This window comes from Bos taurus, chromosome 27, assembly GCF_002263795.3.
Source record: "Bos taurus isolate L1 Dominette 01449 registration number 42190680 breed Hereford chromosome 27, ARS-UCD2.0, whole genome shotgun sequence".
Lineage (NCBI taxonomy): Eukaryota > Metazoa > Chordata > Mammalia > Artiodactyla > Bovidae > Bos > Bos taurus.
In genome coordinates, this window is record NC_037354.1 from 20,199,716 (window position 1) to 20,219,139 (window position 19,424).

At 38.4% G+C, this 19,424-nt stretch overlaps 1 protein-coding gene across 1 annotated transcript; it reads left to right on the forward strand.

The window, feature by feature from the left end:
• The first annotated feature begins 9,135 nt into the window (after positions 1-9,135).
• On the forward strand, positions 9,136-18,842 carry FGF20 (fibroblast growth factor 20). Its single transcript, NM_001192165.1, has 3 exons — positions 9,136-9,421; positions 15,183-15,286; positions 17,718-18,842. Exons 1-3 carry the CDS (start codon positions 9,136-9,138, stop codon positions 17,961-17,963), a joined length of 636 nt encoding a protein of 211 aa, NP_001179094.1. The 3' UTR covers positions 17,964-18,842.
• Positions 18,843-19,424: the final 582 nt, after the last annotated feature.

Sequence of the window (19,424 nt, forward strand, 5' to 3'; positions counted from 1 at the left end):
ATGTAGAGTCATCCAGATGCTGTGGCTACTTCCAAAACATCTTGTATTAGGAGCATATTTCCTTCCAAGCCCTCTCAAAATACTATTGGTGAAAACTTTCATTGATGGAAGCATAAATATCATTTTTTCTGTGCTCCAAATAAGGACCACTATCCCATAAGTCATCTTTCTCTTCTTGCAGCTTTGAGCAGAACATTGAATTTCAAGTGGCCCCAAACCCAGGGAAGACAGATACGGATTATCTTCATTCTCAAATTACTTAGATGTTGTGTAACTAATGGAACTTCATATGCATTTATCCACATAGTTCCTATAATACTTCTTCACGTTAGACACTATATACTCTATCTTAATTTTATAGAGGAAAAACTGAGCTCCAGGGAGGTAATGTAATTTTCCCAGGGTCTTGTAACTATCGAGTGGCAAATATCTTGCCTGTATCTAGCCAGGTGAACAGGAAAAAAAAAAAACACAAGGCCAAAATCAAACTGTATTTGTTGTTTATTATTCTTGCTCTTTGTGGTGGAGAAACTGAGAAATGGGGTTGGATTACAATAGTTGACGTTCCTGAACTAAAGAGGCAATGACAAATATATTCAATTTGTGTCAAATTTTCATTCTGCCTAAATTTGACCCCCCAAGTTATATGACTTTGTGGTAAGTTAATACTCTTTTTTTCTGTGAATGTTCAATACTATGCACAGGAAGATATCCAACCCCATTCTGCTCAAGGTTTGAAATTTTGTGCAGACTGAGACCTTTCTATGCACATAGTTCAAATTCAGGAATTCTGATTTATCTCAATTACTTTACATAATAGCTGTTGAATTTAGATATTCTCTCCTATAACCAAAGTACTTCTAATATTTGTTATGAACTTTCAAATTTTACCTTAATAATAATGTCATACTTATAGAAAAGTTACAAGAGTACTGCAAAGAATTTCGCATACCCCTATATTCACTTTCTTTAACTGTTAACATTTCACTCACCTGCTTTATCTTTTATTTTCTCTTTTTTTGTATATAGTTGTATATACACTTTTCCCGAACTATTTGAGAATAATTTTGCAGCTATCATGTATCTTTATCCATAAAGTTTTATTTTGTATTTCCTAAGACTTTTCTTTATATATTCACAGTAAAACTGTCAAAATGAGGAAAATTAGCATCGATACAATACTATTGTTTCATTCACAGTTCATAGTAACCGTTTCCCCATTGTCTCAATAAAGTCCCTTATGTTGGTTTATTTGTTTCTCTGTTTTAGGCTCCATATCAGGATTATCATTAGATTCAGTTTTCACGCCTCTTTAGTCTCCTTTCATCTGGAGCAGGTTCTCAACCTTTGTCTTCTTGACAAAGCATTTTGGAGGAGTGTAGGCCAGTTGTTTTGTAGACTGTTCCTTATTTGGGGTTTAGCTTATGTCTCTTCATGATTAGATTCAGGATGCATTTTTTACAGTGACATCAAATAAGTGACAAAGTATTCTTCCCAGGATGTCAAGAAGCTCATGGTATTGGTTTGTCTCATTATTGTTGTTTACATTTATTATGTGGTAAAAATAGTTGTTGCTGATGTTTAGTCACTCAAATGCGTCCAACTCTTTTGTGATTCCGTAGACTGTAGCTCGTCAGGCTCCTCTGTCCATGGGATTTCCCAGGCAAGAATACTGGAGTGGATTGCCTTTTCCTTCTCCAGGGGATCTTCCCAACCCAGGGGTTGAGCATCTCCTGCACTGGAGGCAGATTTTTTACTGCTGAGCCACTGGAGAAGTCCCGGTTAAGACAGGGTTTACTACATTAATCCATATAATGTTATTATTTTCTCTTTATGGTCAAGAAACAATTTGTAAGAGGATATTTGAGACTACATAGATAGCCTCTTCCAGGATTTGAAATAGCTCCACTGGAATTCCATCACCTCCACTAGCTTTGTTCATAGTGATGCTTTCTAAGGCCCACTTGACTTCACATTCCAGGATGTCTGCTCTAGGTGTGTGATCACATCATCGTGATTATCTGGGTTGTGAAGATCTTTTTTGTGCAGTTCTGTGGATTCTTGCCACCTCTTCTTAATATCTTCTGCTTCTGTTAGGTCCATACCATTTCTGTCCTTTATCGAGCCCATCTTTGCATGAAATGTTCCCTTGGTATCTCTAATTTTCTTGAAGAGATCTCTAGTCTTTCCCATTCTGTTGTTTTCCTCTATTTCTTTGCATTGATCGCTGAGGAAGGCTTTCTTATCTCTCCTTGCTATTCTTTGGAACTCTGCATTCCAATGGGTATATCTTTCCTTTTCTCCTTTGCCTTTCTCTTCTTTTCACAGCTATTTGTAAGACCTCCTCAGACAGCCGTTTTGCCCTTTTGCATTTCTTTTTCTCAGGGATGGTCTTGATCCCTGCCTCCTGTACAATGTCAAGAACCTCTGTCCATAGTTCTTCAGGCACTCTATCAGATCTAATCCCTTGAATCTATTAGTCACTTCCACTGTATAATCATAAGGAATTTGATTTAGGTCATACCTGAATGGTCTAGTGGTTTTCCCCACTTTCTTCAATTTAAGTCTGAATTTGGCAGTAAGGAGTTCATGATCTGAGCCACAGTCAGCTCCTGGTCTTGTTTTTGCTGACTGTATAGAGCTTCTCCATCTTTGGCTGCAAAGAATATAATCAATGTGATTTCAGTGTTGACCATCTGGTGATGTCCATATGTAGAGTCTTCTCTTGTGTTGGAAGAGGGTGTTTGCTATGACCAGTGCATTCTCTTGGCAAAACTCTATTAGCCTTTGCCTTGCTTCATTCCATATTCCAAGGCCAAATTTGCCTGTTACCCCAGGTGTTTCTTGACTTCCTACTTTTACTTTCCAGTCCTCTATAATGAAAAGAACATCTTTCTTGGGTATTAGTTCTAAAAGGTTTTGTAGGTCTTCATAGAGCCGTTCAACTTCAGCTTCTTCAGCGTTACTGGTTGGGGCACAGACTTGGATTACTGTGATATTGAATGGTTTGCCTTGGAAGCGAACAGAGATCATTCTGTTGTTTTTGAGACTGTATCCAAGTACTGCATTTTGGACTCTTTTGTTGACAATGATGGCTACACCATTTTTTCTAAGGGATTCCTGCCCACAGTAGTAGATATAATGGTCATCTGAGTTAAATTTCAAATCCTGGAAGATGATGATGTGAAAGTGCTGCACTCAATATGCCAGCAAATTTGGAAAACTCAGCAGTGGCCACAGGACTGGAAAAGGTCAGTTTTCATTCCAATCCCAAAGAAAGGCAATGCCAAAGAATGCTCAAACTACCACACAATTGCACTCATCTCACACGCTAGTAAAGTAATGCTCAAAATTCTCCAAGCCAGGCTTCAGCAATATGTGGACTGTGAACTTCCAGATGTTCAAGCTGGTTTTAGAAAAGGCAGAGGAACCAGAGATCAAATTACCAACATCCGCTGGATCATGGAAAAAGCAAGAGAGTTCCAGAAAAACATCTATTTCTGCTTTCTTGACTATGCCAAAGCCTTTGACTGTCTGGATCACAATAAACTGTGGAAAATTCTGAAAGAGATGGGAATAACCAGACCACCTGACCTGCCTCTTGAGAAACCTATATGCAGGTCTGGAAGCAACAGTTAGAACTGGACATAGAACAACAGAGTGTTTCCAATTAGGAAAAGGAGTATGTCAAGGCTGCATATTGTCACCCTGCTTATTTAACTTATATGCAGAGTATATCATGAGAAACGCCAGGCTGGAAGAAGCACAAGCTGGAATCAAGATTGCTGGGAGAAATATCAATAACCTCAGATATGTAGATGACACCACCCTTATGGCAGAAAGTGAAGAGGAACTAAAAAGCCTCTTGATGAAAGTGAAAGTGGAGAGTGAAAGAGTTGGCTTAAAGTGCAACATTCAGAAAACAAAGATCATGGCATCTGGTCCCATCACTTCATGGGAAATAGATGGGGAATCTGTGGAAACAGTGTCAGACTTTATTTTGGGGGGGCTCCAAAATCATTTCAGATGGTGGTTGCAGCCATGAAATTAAAAGACGCTTACTCCTTGGAAGGAAAGTTATGACCAACCTAGATGACATATTCAAAAGCAGAGACATTACTTTGCCAACAAAGGTCCGTCTAGTCAAGGCTATGGTTTTTCCAGTGGTCATGTAGGGATGTGAAAGTTGGACTGTGAAGAAAGCTGAGCGCCGAAGAATTGATGCTTTTGAACTGTGGTGTTAGAGAAGACTCTTGAGAGTCCCTTGGACTGCAAGGGGATCCAACCAGTCCATCCTAAAGGAGATCAGCCCTGGGTGTTCTTTGGAAGCACTGATGCTGAAGCTGAAACTCCAATACTTTGGCCACCTCATTCGAAGAGTTGACTCATTGGAAAAGACTCTGATGCTGGGAGGGATTGGGGGCAGGAGGAGAAGGGGACGCCAGAGGATGAGATGGCTGGATGGCATCACCGACTCGATGGACATGAATTTGGGTGAACTCCGGGAGTTGGTGATGGACAGGGAGGCCTGGAGTGCTGCAATTCATGGGGTCACAAAGAGTCGGACACGACTGAGCAACTGAACTGAACTGAGATAGCCTCTTCTTCATCAAGCTTATAATACAATTGTCTAACCCCAAACACTGAAAAAAACAATCTTTTATAACTTAAATTCAGTATCAATGCATATTTTCATTTTTAGACTTTGATTGTAAGCACAAGAATTGTATTTGAAAGTTACTTAGTTCTTTAAAAAGATCTAAAACATTAATGTTTTTCTACAAGTCAAAACTCTATAAAAAGTTTTCAAAGATAATCATTCTCCATCTCTTCTGCTCCATTCATATCCAACTAAGGTAAACAATTAACAACATAACTAATTTCATTAGCTTCTGATTTATCCAACCTGTATTTATTTTGGGGGAAAAAAAGCATATATAAAAAGCTTTTTATTTTCTTTCTTTCTTCGAGAAAGGATAGCACATTATATCTAAAGCATGCTAAAACTTTGCTCTTTTACAAATAATACTATTTTCTGGGCCCATTCCATGTTAGTTTATAGAGGTCTATCTCATTCTTTTTTGATCACGGAAAAAGGCTTTCTTATCTCTCCTTGCTATTCTTTGGAACTCTGCATTCAAACGGGTATATTTTTCCTTTTTTCCTTTGCTTTTCACTTCCCTTCTTTCATTATGAGAAACGCTGGGCTGGAGGAAGCACAAGCTGGAATCAAGATTGCCGGGAGAAATATCAACAACCTCAGATATGCAGATGACACCACCCTTATGGCAGAAAGGGAAGAGGAACTGGACATGGTTTGGCCATGCGTTTGGGTGAACTCCGGGGGTTGGTGATGGACAGGGAGGCCTGGTGTGCTGGGGTTCATGGGGTCACAAAGAGTCGGATATGACTGAGAGAGTGAACTGAACTGATCTCATTATTTTATTCCAACTATATAATGCTCCATTGTGTGAGTGTATCATAATTATTCCATTCATTTTCCCATGTGTAGAAATTTATGTTGCTGCCAATACCTTGTAATTACAAATAATAAACAATGCTGGGCAAATGTACTTGTAACTTATTGAGAGTATAAGCCATGATTTATACTCTTAAATCAGCTCTTCTCTTTTTCTCAAGTTAGATACATGTAGAACTATTCAAAGACATTACTTCCTTTCTTATGTGCAAAAGATTTCTTTTCCATTGATTCATAACACTGTGCTTGCTGCAAAACTACATCAGAATAGTATAGCCTGGAAAACTGTAAGGACATTTTGTGGAAGTAGAAATTGTACCACGTATTTGTATAACAGCAAGGCAAGTGTGGTCTCTAGGAAGTATAGGTAAAGTTGATTAGATTGCAGTGTATACTTAAAAGCTGAATAATGCACTCTTGTAAAACACTCTTCAAAATTATTTAACTTCCCATGATATCATCACAGCATGTGCAGAAAAAATCTTTAGTGTTATCTTTTCCTGTCACATGACTAGTGCAAACAAAAGAAATCCTTATCTTTTTGTTTCTATTCTGGCCCTTCATAAAATGGCATTAAGCACCATTCAAAATTTACACAGTAAGGACTTAGTTTGAGGAAAAAAGATTCATTTTGTATTTCAAATAAATTATACTTGCTAAATTGTAAAGCAAAAATTTTTCTCAACAATTGTAGGTTTCTAGCATTTTACACGTGTAGAAAATATTTTAGTTTTAAAACCACTTTCCAAGATATTTTTACATGTAAGTCTCATAGCAAACCTTGGCATAGAGAATTATGTAGGAGTTCTTATTGTACAATAAGAGTTCTATAAGTACAATATATTATACTTATTTTGCAAAAGAGGAAAGAGGCATTTAGAGAGTTTAAGGAAATTTCTGTGGGTTGTAAGATTCTGAACTAAACCCTGAACTAGAATCCAGGACATTTTTTTTTTTCTTTAAAAAGTGAAATCTGCCTATTTCATAGCATTATTGTGGTGACCAAATAAGGTCATAGACTTGAAAATTTTAAAGTTGTACAGAGGTAGTAATTTTATTATTAAAGTTTTGGGGCTTTTGCAACTATGGGTAAAATTTCTCTATATTTTACAATTTTATATACATATATATTTATATATATATATGAAATACAAGAGACTTAACAGTTGGAGAGATATAAATTCCACAGCAAGACTCAAAGTGTTCATGTGGGGAAATATTTCACAGACTGAACTGGTACCTCTAGGAGCAAATGATGATGTTATATATCCACTGTGGAATAATTAACAGCATTATATATTGTACAGAAGTTAGACCTTGAAACAAACCTCATTAAAGGTACTTGATCTTAGTTTTAAACCTTTAAGTATCTTCTTTAAAAGTGATCAATGTATGTACTGGCTACTTTAGTTATCCTGCTATGAGATTCATATAACTTTGATCTAACTTTCTTTGATTTAACTCTGCAATTAAGAAGATTTGGTTCAAAGTAAAAGCTCATTGGTTGATGTTTTCCACTGATGTGATAATGTTTACACAGATGTGCTTTGAAATCTTGATTATGGTGGATTTGGGGGTCCTACCACAAGACAGATTGCTGTTATTTGAAAGGTGAAATAATATGACACTTACCTGGTACAACCTTTAAAACAGACTTAGCTGTGTACATTTCTAAAGTGATGTATTTGTTTATTGTTTTAAGCCAGTGTTTTTGTTTTATTTCATATCTATCAACAGTAAATCACTTGCTTTAAGGACTCTTTTATAACTTGGTTGCACAAGGGTCAGTACTTAGGGCCGTAGTGATGAAAAGGTGTAACTTTACCTACTCTAAAGCACCTGCCAATTAATTAGCAAAAATCCCTTCACAGCAAATAAAATAAAAAATCCCATCCATCTGCACTCCCAAGTTGAGGCCTTTGTTAAGCAGACCGTGAAATGGGGCTGAAAAACTCATTTTCAGGGAGTTCCTAAAACTTTTATGCTTAGAGGAAGTATAAAAACCTGCCAAATGATTCTCAACACTTTGGCCACTGAAAAACTGTAACATAAAGATCTTAAATTTAACTAGTGGTACAAAACCAAAGTTTGAAGTTTTAAATGCATGTGTATCCAGCTCCTTCACCTCAATGACTTTGGATCTGACAAATATGCACTGGGCAGTTCCACATGCAATTTTCTGGGTCTCAAAAACACATCAAGAAGCAACACCATTTTCCATTTATTTGTTTTTATAATTCAAATGTGAACAATCAAAAAAATATATTCTGAAAGCAAATGCAACTAAGAATAGGGAGGTGCTCTTAGACTGGATAAAGATCCCAGAGGTCACCTGTCATTTATGACCCTATTACAGACATTCATTTTCTGTTTGTGGTATCCATAAGAATATGGACCATCTCTTTTCAGCCTACTTGGATTTATTCTTAATCCCTAGATTCACAATTAAATTATGTTATTATATAAAGTTGCTTAAAAGTTTACAAACAGCGCACAATTTTAAATTTCCATGCTGATAGAAGGTTATATCATGTGTTATCTGAGTAAAGATAAACATTAAAGAGAACCTGGGTAGGGGGCGGTGTGTGTGTGTTCCTAACCTAACCTTGATTATGTAAAGAAAATCCCCCATCTAAATGATAAAAGAAACGAGTAATGCTTGTACATTTTATTAGTGTTTTAAAATTAGTGAGTTAAACTGTCAAAGCTTTGATTTTCCTTTCATGTGTGTCTGGGCAGGTCTAAGCCTCGGGTAACGCCCTTTTTCCTTCTCCTTCTCTTACCTTTTTTTTTTTTTTTGCACCTGTCCACTGCAGGCTCCCAGCAGCTCCCAAGGGGTCCAGTTCTCTCCTTTCCTTTTCCTCCTTCTACCCATCCCCTCCTCCCTGCTTCCCCCCTCCCAGTTTCCCCCTCCCCCGCACCCCTCCTTTCCCTTCTTCAATCTACCTGCCAAGTTGGGCTCCTTTCAGCAGCGATCTATCACTGCAAAGGAGCTCACATCAAAGGCGATTGCACGGCCGCAGCCGCACGGCATCACGGTTGTTCCAGAGACGACCGCAAAGAGGGGCCTTGACTGCGCCTCCCCGAAGTTGCTGGCCAGCTCTGGCCAATGGTGGGAATGATTTTTTTTTTTTTTTTTTTGCGACTGCCACTGATAGAGAGCCGTCAAGGGCTCCTTCTGGTCACTTCCGAAGAGCAAAAACGTGTTGAGAGGAGGCCGGTTTAAGATTTCAAACGGAAACCTCCCCAGCGCGCATGAAAGGACTTGATTAGCATATGTCAAGAGGACCCGCATATATACTGTGTGTATGTACACAGGACTCTGATCTGATCAGTTTGCGGAGTTGGAGCCCCAGCCCCGAGCCCCAGCCTTAGTATTGGCAGCGGCAGCCTATAGATGTTTCTGCAAGGCCAGCAGCCGGCTCCCACCTACCCCGGCAGAGAAGATCGCTCCAAGACAGTGAAAGCGTCCCTGCTTTCAGTGCAAAGTCCATCCTGCGACCTCACGGGAGTAACTGGGCCTTAACTTTTTTTTTTTGGCGCTTGTTTGGCCATCATTTTTTCTCATCCACCTCCCCATCCCCGCTACTGCTTTGCTTGTGGGGTGGGGGTGTCTTTTGTTTTCCGGATCGTCCGCCTCGCCCTCTGGCCGCTCCATGGCTCCCTTAGCCGAAGTCGGGGGCTTCCTGGGCGGCCTGGAGGGCCTGGGACAGCAGGTGGGCTCGCACTTCCTGCTGCCTCCTGCCGGGGAGCGGCCGCCTCTGCTGGGCGAGCGCCGAAGCGCGGCGGAGCGAGGCGCCCGCGGCGGCCCGGGGGCGGCGGAGCTGGCGCACCTGCACGGCTTCCTGCGCCGCCGGCAGCTCTACTGCCGCACCGGCTTCCACCTGCAGATCCTGCCCGACGGCAGCGTGCAGGGCACCCGGCAGGACCACAGCCTCTTCGGTACGTACGGGCGCCCGCATCCCGTGCTCCTCCCTGCTCGCCTGCTGAGCGACTCCGGCTTGCGCGGGGCCGGGAGCTCGAGAGACCCTTTGGGTGCCAAGTGCAGGCTGGGACTTACGGGACCCCAGGATTTTGCCTGTCCGCCGGCCTCTGCGATCGCCGGCAGGCCTGCTGCTCCAGACGCTGGAGGGGGCGGGAGGGGAGAGGGGGGTGCTCTTCCCGCACCTGGCTGCCTGGGACGCAGAGCCCTGGACTCGGAGCCACATCTTTCCCGCACTTCTTACCTCGCAGTTTATTTCTTTTTTTTAATCCCTATTATTTTCTCCTGCGCCCCCCACGTTCCCCCCAGTACCTGTCCACTTAACAAAAGTTAACAACAGAAAGCCTTCCGCTTCTTTCGACCTGCCTTACAGCCAGGCAGTTGATGATGCTTTTATGGTTACTGCTCAAAAATAGGAAGCGAGCTTTTACTTGTCTACCTAGAGCACCACACATGTTGAGCAGGTAACAGATTAACTCTCCATGGGCACCTTCGCTCCTGTCAGGCTCACCTGCCTGCAGTTCTCTGCGCTGTTAAAGTTTGGTGAGAAACAAACGAAAAGCTTATCGGGCTACAGAGCATGCCCAGTCCCTTAATCAAGATCCTCTTTAGAAATTATGAAATCCTGAAGCAAAGATCTTGGTATTGACCATAGGTAAGAGGAAGTAGGGAAGAGAAAGAAGACATGGGTGAGAACACAAAGAAACATGTTTCTGAATACCTCCAACAGTGACTGGGAGCAGAAGGAGTTAAGGAAAAAACACAAAACCCGAATATTGTTAAGGCAGATTGCTAAGAGACTAGATTGGGAAACCATAAAGTTTCTACTGTAATTCCTCCTTACTTAGCTGTGTGACTAGCACGTGCTTTAACCAGTGAGCCTGAGTTTTCTTTCCTTGTCTGTACAATGATGGGGTTAAATCAGGTAATTCTTTTTAAGATGCTCTCCTGCTCTAAAAGCCCAGGATCTTTCCTCTACTGTGGAAGTGTTCATCATATTCGAGTTAACTGGCTAACACTCTTGAACGATTTTGATCACCCAACTTGGAACTTCACTAGATAGAATCATTATACCTCTTTTTAAAGACTCCGTTTACCTGTCAGCAGCAATGTGAAAGGGCCTGCCTAACACAGGGTCAGCTTTCCTTCTCCCTTCCTTAGCAGTGGAATTCTCTGAGAGTCTTATCTCTGAAGGGCCCTCTCTTGTTCTCATCCCTTGTTCTTATTTGGCTTTCTCTTTTTGACTTGAAGTCCTCATTAAAACTTTGGAAAAGTGTAAATCTCAGTTTGAGGGGGCATTTGTAACCCTAGATGTGGAAATGAGCATGTGGTGGTCATTTGGTAGCACTTAAAGGCTTAGAAAATTAACTTTTTAAACCCCACATGTTTGCAACTTCCACTGATCTTTTCCAAATTCCCATTGACTATGAGTCCAGAGTGTCATGACCCAGTGGCCAACCTTGGGGTCACTTTCAGAAAGTGGTTTCTAAATTGAAGAGGCTGAAATTCCACATCTAAAGAACTTTGCTGACACCAGGTGGCTCAGTTCCCTCATCTTGAGTAATTACTGCACTTCACTTGTTACAGAAAAACCCTCCAGCTACCAGAAAGATTTAGAAATGAGGGCAAATGTGTTAATGTCTATAAGTAGAACACGTAGAAGTTAAGCTTAGGTAATAGTCAGGCTCTCCCACCCCCCATCCCCTCTGATACACAGTGGTGGTGGTGGTGAGGTTACTAAGTTCAACTCTTGTGACCCCATGGACTGTAGCCTTCGAGACTCCTCTGTTCATTAGATTTTCCAGGCAAGAATACTGGAATGGGGTTGCCATTTCCTTCTCCAGGGCATGTTCTTGACCCAGGGATGGAACCCATGTCTCCTGCTTGGCAGGTGGATTCTTTACTGCTGAGCCACCAGGGAGGTCCATGTGATACATGGTATAACTTTGGAAATTCTACTTTTAAGATACTTGTAATTTAACTATGATCTCCCCAAAGTCAAGTAGTTCTTCTACTTTGTGTCTTTTTATAAGACTGACTCTATGGGAAGAGATTAGTAAATATTTGTCGACTTGATAACATTCATCAAACTGGTATTTTATTCCATTCTTTAAGATACAGATGTTGCCTATCAGAATGACCATCTTAGTGGAAATTTTGTTTTTGCTAAAATTTTGTATGCTTATTTAGTAATTGCAAAAATATGACTTGGACTGATTTTTGTACTGGGTTAAGTCACTCTGTGGTGCAGGGGTACTTATAGGAGCAAAATATTTACTGTTACACAAAGGAAGGATAACCCAGATTAGTACGGTTGCTTAAATGAGTAACAACCTCTAGAGTGCATTACAGTGCATCCTAGTGGCATTTGATAGCTAAAGCACCGTAATTTACTACAAGGAAGTGTAGATGAGAAGGAAGTATATATTCAGCATGCATGTGTAATATTAAATGAACTTCCCAGGAAGCTCAGTGGTAAAGAGTCCACCTGCTAATGCAGAAGTGAGTTCAATCCCTGGGTCAGGAAGATCTTCTGGAAAAGGAAATGGCAACCCACTCCAGTATTTTTGCCTGGGAAATCCCATGGACAGAGGAGACTGGCAGGCTGCAGGCTATGGGGTCACAGAAGAGTCAGGCATGACTTAGCAACTAAACAACAACATCAACAGCAATATTATATGATTCTCTTTGTCTTTGCCTTCTTTTCTTAGTTCTTCAATGATTAACTATGAAATTATTTATTCTCTCTAAAATTTATTTCTTTGTCATCAAAGTAAGAATTCTGAAAATGCTTAAGGTGTACTATTTGAGATGTTAAAGTAGATAACATTTTTGATTATTTATACTAATTTGACCATGATTAACTAAAAAATTCACAATACTGTGTTTTAAAATTTTAAAACCACATCAATAGAATAAAAACAAAAAGTCCCAGTGAGGCTTAAAAAATTCCCTATCTGAGTTAGCTCTGTATTTATAATAGAGTTTTTCTGCACAGTAGTGTAGTAGAAAGATTTTACCTAATACGTAAACATGGAATCATTACTTAAAAAAAAAGTTTAGCCTGAGATCAAACATATTCCTTTAAAGGCTTTTCCTTTCTTCTCCCCTATTCTCCATAGATTTGTCTGATGTGGTTGCATTGTGGGTTGACTCACCTGTTTATTATGATTTTTTAAAAGGCTGGCTTTGAAAATGATACCAGAAAGACAAAGTACCTCCAAGTCTTTTTATGGGACACTGGGCATTAGAAAATCTATCTAAAATCTGTGATTACCTCTAAAGGAAAGTTTTTCATGTCTACTCTTTGTTCAGGAATTAGCTTAGTTGCCACCTCATATTATAAATAAGAAAGACTTGTCAAATCTCATTTAAGAATCAAATGATTACAAATTACTGTGTGGTATACTATTTCCTTGTGGAGAAAAAGGATCAGAATTTAAAAGTGTGGCTAAAATCTTTAAGAGGAACATGAAAAGCACATAACCTTTTTCCCATCAGCTCCCATGAGACACCACAAAATTATTTCGACCTTGTTATATGTATATGAGACTTTTCATATCGTTTAATGAAGTTGAAGGTATTGAATATAATTATTCTAAGAATATATGTAATTGCTTGTCTTTCTACAATTAACATGTTTTTGGACAAGATAGCAGCATTATTTTAAGATTAGACTTAAAGTGCATGTGGTTTATGATTTAGTTGTGAGAAAAATGAATACATTATAAGATCTGTTTTATAATTAATATATATGGAAACGAAACTTTTATTATACTTGAAAACTAGTTCTACTATGCAGTCTAATCAGTTAATCAGTTCCTGTTCTTTGAAAGACAAGAGTGTCTTAATGTAAATCAGATACCTCAAGAGAGTTAAGTTACAAGTGAGCCACAGTGCACTTTCAATTTGAATGTAATATTCATTACAACTTCAAGTAATTATACATTGTAAGTATATCCTGGATGAAATTCCATCAATGTGTCTTCTTCTACCAGTCATGTTTAGGGTCTTTATTTTTGTTTCTAATAGGGATCACTAATGAGCTTGGTAGTAAGTTTAATTTTCCTCTACTTCCTACCTCTCTATCAGTTATCATAATGGCTATCCTCTGGGGTCTGTGTCTTCCTACTATATATCTTTTCTCCTCTTGGCCTTGGGCAAGCCGCTTACAGGAAATTTGGCAGTATATTGTTGCTGTTAGATCCTTGTTAGGTCTAATGTTCTACATGATCTCCTAATAGTTTGAAAGAGCTCCTTTGAGCTCTTAAGAATCTATGTTTAGAGCTTAAGCATCTATGTTTCTGCCAATGAATGAATTAGGATCTGGGCAGAACAGAGCCCTTCATATAAGCAAATAGCCAGATTTTGTATTTTCCCTTGGCCTTAGTAATATCATGTGTCCAAACAGAAACTTGTAGTACAATAAATCAAGAAATGACTTAAGAGCAAGAGTTAGGCTAAATGGTACACATTTATACTGTCATGGATCTTAAGACAAGGTGAAGGGGTGAAGGTAGAAAGCTATTGAGGAAGGCAGTTCCAAGCATAGAAAGTCTGCTATATACTTTTTCAGCAAAGAGTCTAAAGAGAAGAACAAGACAAAGACACTAGTCCACAGGTTAGTGTGTGCCAAGGAAAAGAATGATGCAGAGGGAAGCATTAAGGGTTGTATTTGTTGTTGTTGTTTTTAACTATAGTGTATTAATAGTGTTGAGTGGAGAGTTTTTTTGTACTAATTTACCTGTTTGTTGTTGTTTAGTTGCTCAATTCTGGAAAGTTTCTGAAAGTGAAATCTATTTGCATGTTAAATTCTTGGTATTTAGCTATCACATTTCATGAATTATAAAATCATTTAACTTTTTGAACCATAAAATTTATCTTTAAGAATCATGGGATGGGAAACAGCATATTATATAATCTGTAATTTTTGAAACTACTTTCTTGAAGCAGTGTTCCAAAGTATAAACACTGAATTAGGGCTCAGAAGATATGACTCCAAGTATCTGTTCTGTTAATTACAAATATCATTATCTTTAGGCAAACCTCAGTTTCTTTGTATGTAAAATGGAATAATAATATCTTCCATACTTATTTTAGGAGGTTGTTTTTGAGGACCAGATGGGAAAGTAAAAGTAGAAGCCCTTTATAAACTACTAAATACTAATGCATCCATATAAAGTATATTGGCTGCTGCTAGAAAAAAAGTTACTTAGTTCATACTAAGCAAAAGCAAAGCAAAACAATTAACAGGACATGGTTATAATTAGTGGAATCAAGGAGAACCAAGAACATCTCTATTATATACTAATTATGGTAGTAATAGCTTCCATTTATTGGTTGCCTAAAAATGTTAGTCCTTACCACTCTCCTGTAAGGAAGCATTTCACTCTTTTATGTATGAAGACATTGAAGTTCAAAAAAGACAAATGACTTATGTACTCAGTAAGTTACTAAACTGGATTCAAACCCTGGTTAGTTTTGTTTAAGGTTTTATACCTTTAATGCTATATCACAATGAACGGTTTTTTCTTTTTTTAGTTTTTTTATCTATAAAATGGGAGTTTCATCATAATGACAATTGTACAGCACTTTTCAGTTTATGAAGGACTTCCACACATAGTATTATATTTAGCAATTTGATCTACTACTCTTTGGAAGATTTTCATTAGTTGTATGTTCTTTAATAAATGCAAATCATTGTTTTGTTTATAAATTCAGGTATCCTGGAATTCATCAGTGTGGCAGTGGGACTTGTCAGTATTAGAGGTGTGGACAGTGGTCTTTACCTTGGAATGAATGACAAAGGAGAACTATATGGATCAGTACGTATTTTTTTTTAAATTACTGTAATTCATTAAATAATGACTATCCATTTTTTAAAGTAAAATAGCTACCAGTAATGCATATCAGAAGAAATATATAAATATACGTACTTAAGTAGAAATGAAAAGTATTTATCTTGATAAATTTCCATTTGTTTAGACTGTAGTATAGCATTAATCGGAGAAGGCAATGGCATCCCACTCCAGTACTTTTGCCTGGAAAATCCCATGGACGGAGGAGCCTGGTAGGCTGCAGTCCATGGGGTCGCTAGAGTCAGACACGACTGAGCGACTTCACTTTCACTTTTCACTTTCATGCATTGGAGAAGGAAATGGCAACCCACTCCAGTGTTCTTGCCTGGAGAATCCCAGGGACGGGGAAGCCTGGTGGGCTGCCGTCTCTGGGGTCGCACAGAGTTGGACACGACTGAAGTGATTTAGCAGCACAGCAGTAGCATAGCATTAATAACTCACTTCTACTTCTTAAACCCTAAACCTTTATTGCTTTTAGTTCACTAGTTCTTTCTGCCCATTATCCTGGGACAGAGATAGGAAAATGAGAGCAGTTTCTTCTTGCCTTGTTAGATTCTTTACATTCATTTAATATAAATTTTCTCTACCCATTACTACCTTCGTAGGTAGGTAAGTATACATCACTGACTTGCTGACCTTTGCAATATAGGAAATGATTTAATGAAATCTTAGGATACTGTAAACAACAATAGACAATGGCAACACACTAGTTGGGCCATATCTGATGTCTTCATAATTATAGTAGCTGTGCTCTTGGAGTTGCATTGGGAAGTTTTTAAGCTCATCACTGGGGATAAGTGCACACATTTGTAAGTCTACCATAAATATTTTAAATATGGAAATACTTTAAAAATTTTAAACTTTTCAGGTTAATATTTCATCAGTGTAAGATTTTTTTCTTTTCTTTTTTAAACAACAAAACATCAACAACACAAGAATTAGAATAACAGGATAATATAAAGTTCAATCTGCAGTATGATGTAGATCTTTATCTTTCACTGGTAACATTATTTATTTGTTCACAGTTGCTTATAATTGATATAAGTTTAAGAAAATTGTTACAGTGTAAATGTGTGCCACTCCCTCCCATCATCTCACACGAAATTCCTTCTTAATGTCTCAATTTCTGTAGCTATTTCCAAAGAGAATTTAGCTTTTATGGTTTATCAGATGACACTATTGGGTACTTTCTTTTTTCTTAAAATCTCAACTGAGACCACAATGTACAGTTAGAATCTTTATATACACTGAGGAAAATGGGTTATCATATTTCAGTAAATGGTATTCCACTTAATATCTATCCTTTTAAAGGTAAAACTTGCCCTTCCTGGGCTTTCTGTCAGTTCAGAAGAAAGACAGAGAATGCATTTTGTAATCTCATAAGAGTAGAATCACAACTGAAAGAGAAAAACATGCACGTGGTGGCTCAGACGGCAAAGAATCTGCCTGCAATGCAGGAGACCTGGGCTCCATCCTTGGGCCAGGAAGATCTCCTGGAGAAGAGAATGGATAGCCACTCCAGTGTTCTTACCTGGAGAATTCCATGGACACAGGAGCCTGCTGGGTTACAGTCCATGGGGTTGCAAAGAGTCAGACACAACTGAGCGACTAACACTTTCACTTCAGTCTTCCCTCTTCATGTATGTGTCAGATTTAAAAAAAAGCAACTGCAGTCAGTGTCTTGGGACAATATGCAGTCCATCTTGAAATGACAAGAAATTACCAGGCTTTTACTACATTTGGTGCATTTACCGAATAGCAATATCCAGACACAAGTTAATCATGGGTATTGTATAATTAAATAATTAAGTCCTAAAGGGAGGATATATGATTTGGAGTGGTGATCTTGAATTAGGAATTTGAATGTTAGCAATGTTGAATTTAGCAATTTGAATGTTAGCAACATCTTGAAATGTTTCAAGATGATAGTAGAGATTTGCTGTGTAGAACTTTGGCATCTAATGATGGAACAAGATAAACTACAAGTCTGTTTGGTGGTTAAGGTATGGGAATTGAGATAAAATGAAGCATGGCCAAATTTAGAATATTTATTAAGTATTGGGTTGGTCAAAAAGTTCATTTGTGTTTTCTGTAACAGCTTATGGAAAAAACAAAATGAACTTTTTGGCCAACCCAATATTTGGAAATAAAATTGAAAATTGACATTCAACTTAAAGTTCTTTGAATTAAATAAACTGCTGGATGGAGTCACCTGGGAGAAAGAGTTCCAGGTAACATGAGAACTAAAACAGAACAAAGCAGAAACAGTTTATCCTTTTTCCTTCTTTGACAAGGATATAGTTATAGACAAAGAAATAAAAATATAAAAGTTGAGATTTTTCTAAGGAAACTTTCTTAAAAATATCATTTTTAATGGTAGCCATCTTCTCTCTTGTAGGAGAAACTGACTTCTGAATGCATCTTTAGGGAGCAATTTGAAGAGAACTGGTATAATACCTATTCATCGAACATATATAAACACGGAGACACTGGCCGCAGGTATTTTGTGGCACTTAACAAAGATGGAACTCCAAGAGATGGTGCCAGGTCCAAAAGACATCAGAAATTTACACATTTCCTGCCTAGACCAGTGGATCCAGAAAGAGTTCCTGAACTGTACAAGGACCTACTTATGTACAGTTGAAGGGGGTTGGTGTCTTTACTGAAGAACCAAACTACAACTATTCTTTCTTGTTTCTGTTCTCATCATAAAATAGGAACCCAGGACAACATTCAGAATGTTATGGAGTCTGTTTTCCACTGGGATACTGACTTTGGAAAGAATATTGAGAACAAGAAACAAAAAATATTTTCACTTGAAGTAGGTCAAGATCTCTTTTTACAAGTGGATTTAGTTTCCTTGGGTACACGGCTCAGTCCTCACTCATAGATTGAAGCTGAAAATCTGTTCAACTGTGATCCTGGGAATTCAGCCTAGTTTGCTGCTGGTGCCTCACCTCTCTGGCATATGTTTACTTTGAAGGTTACATTACACATAGATACTTCATGTTGAAGAGATTGATTGACATAGTTGGCCAAGATTATTGCTATATAAATTCTAAGAACCTTCTAGGATTTTGCAGGTGATGACATTATATGTAAAAAGTTAGGGTGAAACATGGACTAGGAAACAGGCCACAGCAAGATGGACTGTTTTTTTTAAAGGATGGACCTATTTATACATTTTCAGTTGGCAAATATTTATTATATATATTTATTTATTAAAGAGTATATTTTTTACTGGTATATGAAGATAATACGAAGAGGAAAAAAAAACAACCAAAATTTCTTTATCGTGCCATTCCTTTCTTGTGATGTCTTTGGCCGTCAAGAAGACTTCGTTATTGCTACACATTAAGCATAGAATAAGATCCTGAATTTCTTTTAAAAAATGAAGTATAACACAGATTATATATTTTTTGCAATCAGTTGCCTTTGAAATGTAACATTGGTTTCTTTGGCCTAGAAAAATTCTGTATCAATTTGTATTGAATTCAACACACATTCAAAAAGGGAATTAAACACTGATATTTTAATGTTTTGGTGTCATTCCTTTTGAGGTGAAGTTATTCTACGTATATAACATATTTTTATGGTGACATAATTCTAAGTTCCTGAGAAAAATGTTGTATTTAGCAAACTTCTAATGTTGAAAATTACTGGACATTATAAATCAGCTATACTTACTTATTTTCTTGACTTAGTGTGGCAAAGCTCATTTCTTTTCATTCACTGTGATCATAGACGGGGCTTCCCTGGTGGCTCAGATGGTAAAGCATCTGCCTGCAATGTGGTAGACCCAGGCTCGATCCCTGGGTTGGGAAGATTCTCTGGAGAAGGAAATGGCAACCCACTCCAGTACTCTTGCCTGGAAAATCCCATGGACGGAGGAGCCTGGTAGGCCACAGTCCATGGGGTCATAAAGAGTCAGGCGCGACTGAGCAGCTTCACTTTCACATGATCATAGAAAGAATGAGTCTTAGTGGAACCACGGTTAATAATAAGGGCTCCATCTACCTATCTGAGTGTGCCATCTTTTCCATTATATCTCCTAATTTGTCATTTTGCAATAGTCATTAAGCCTACTACATACAGAAGGAAGTGG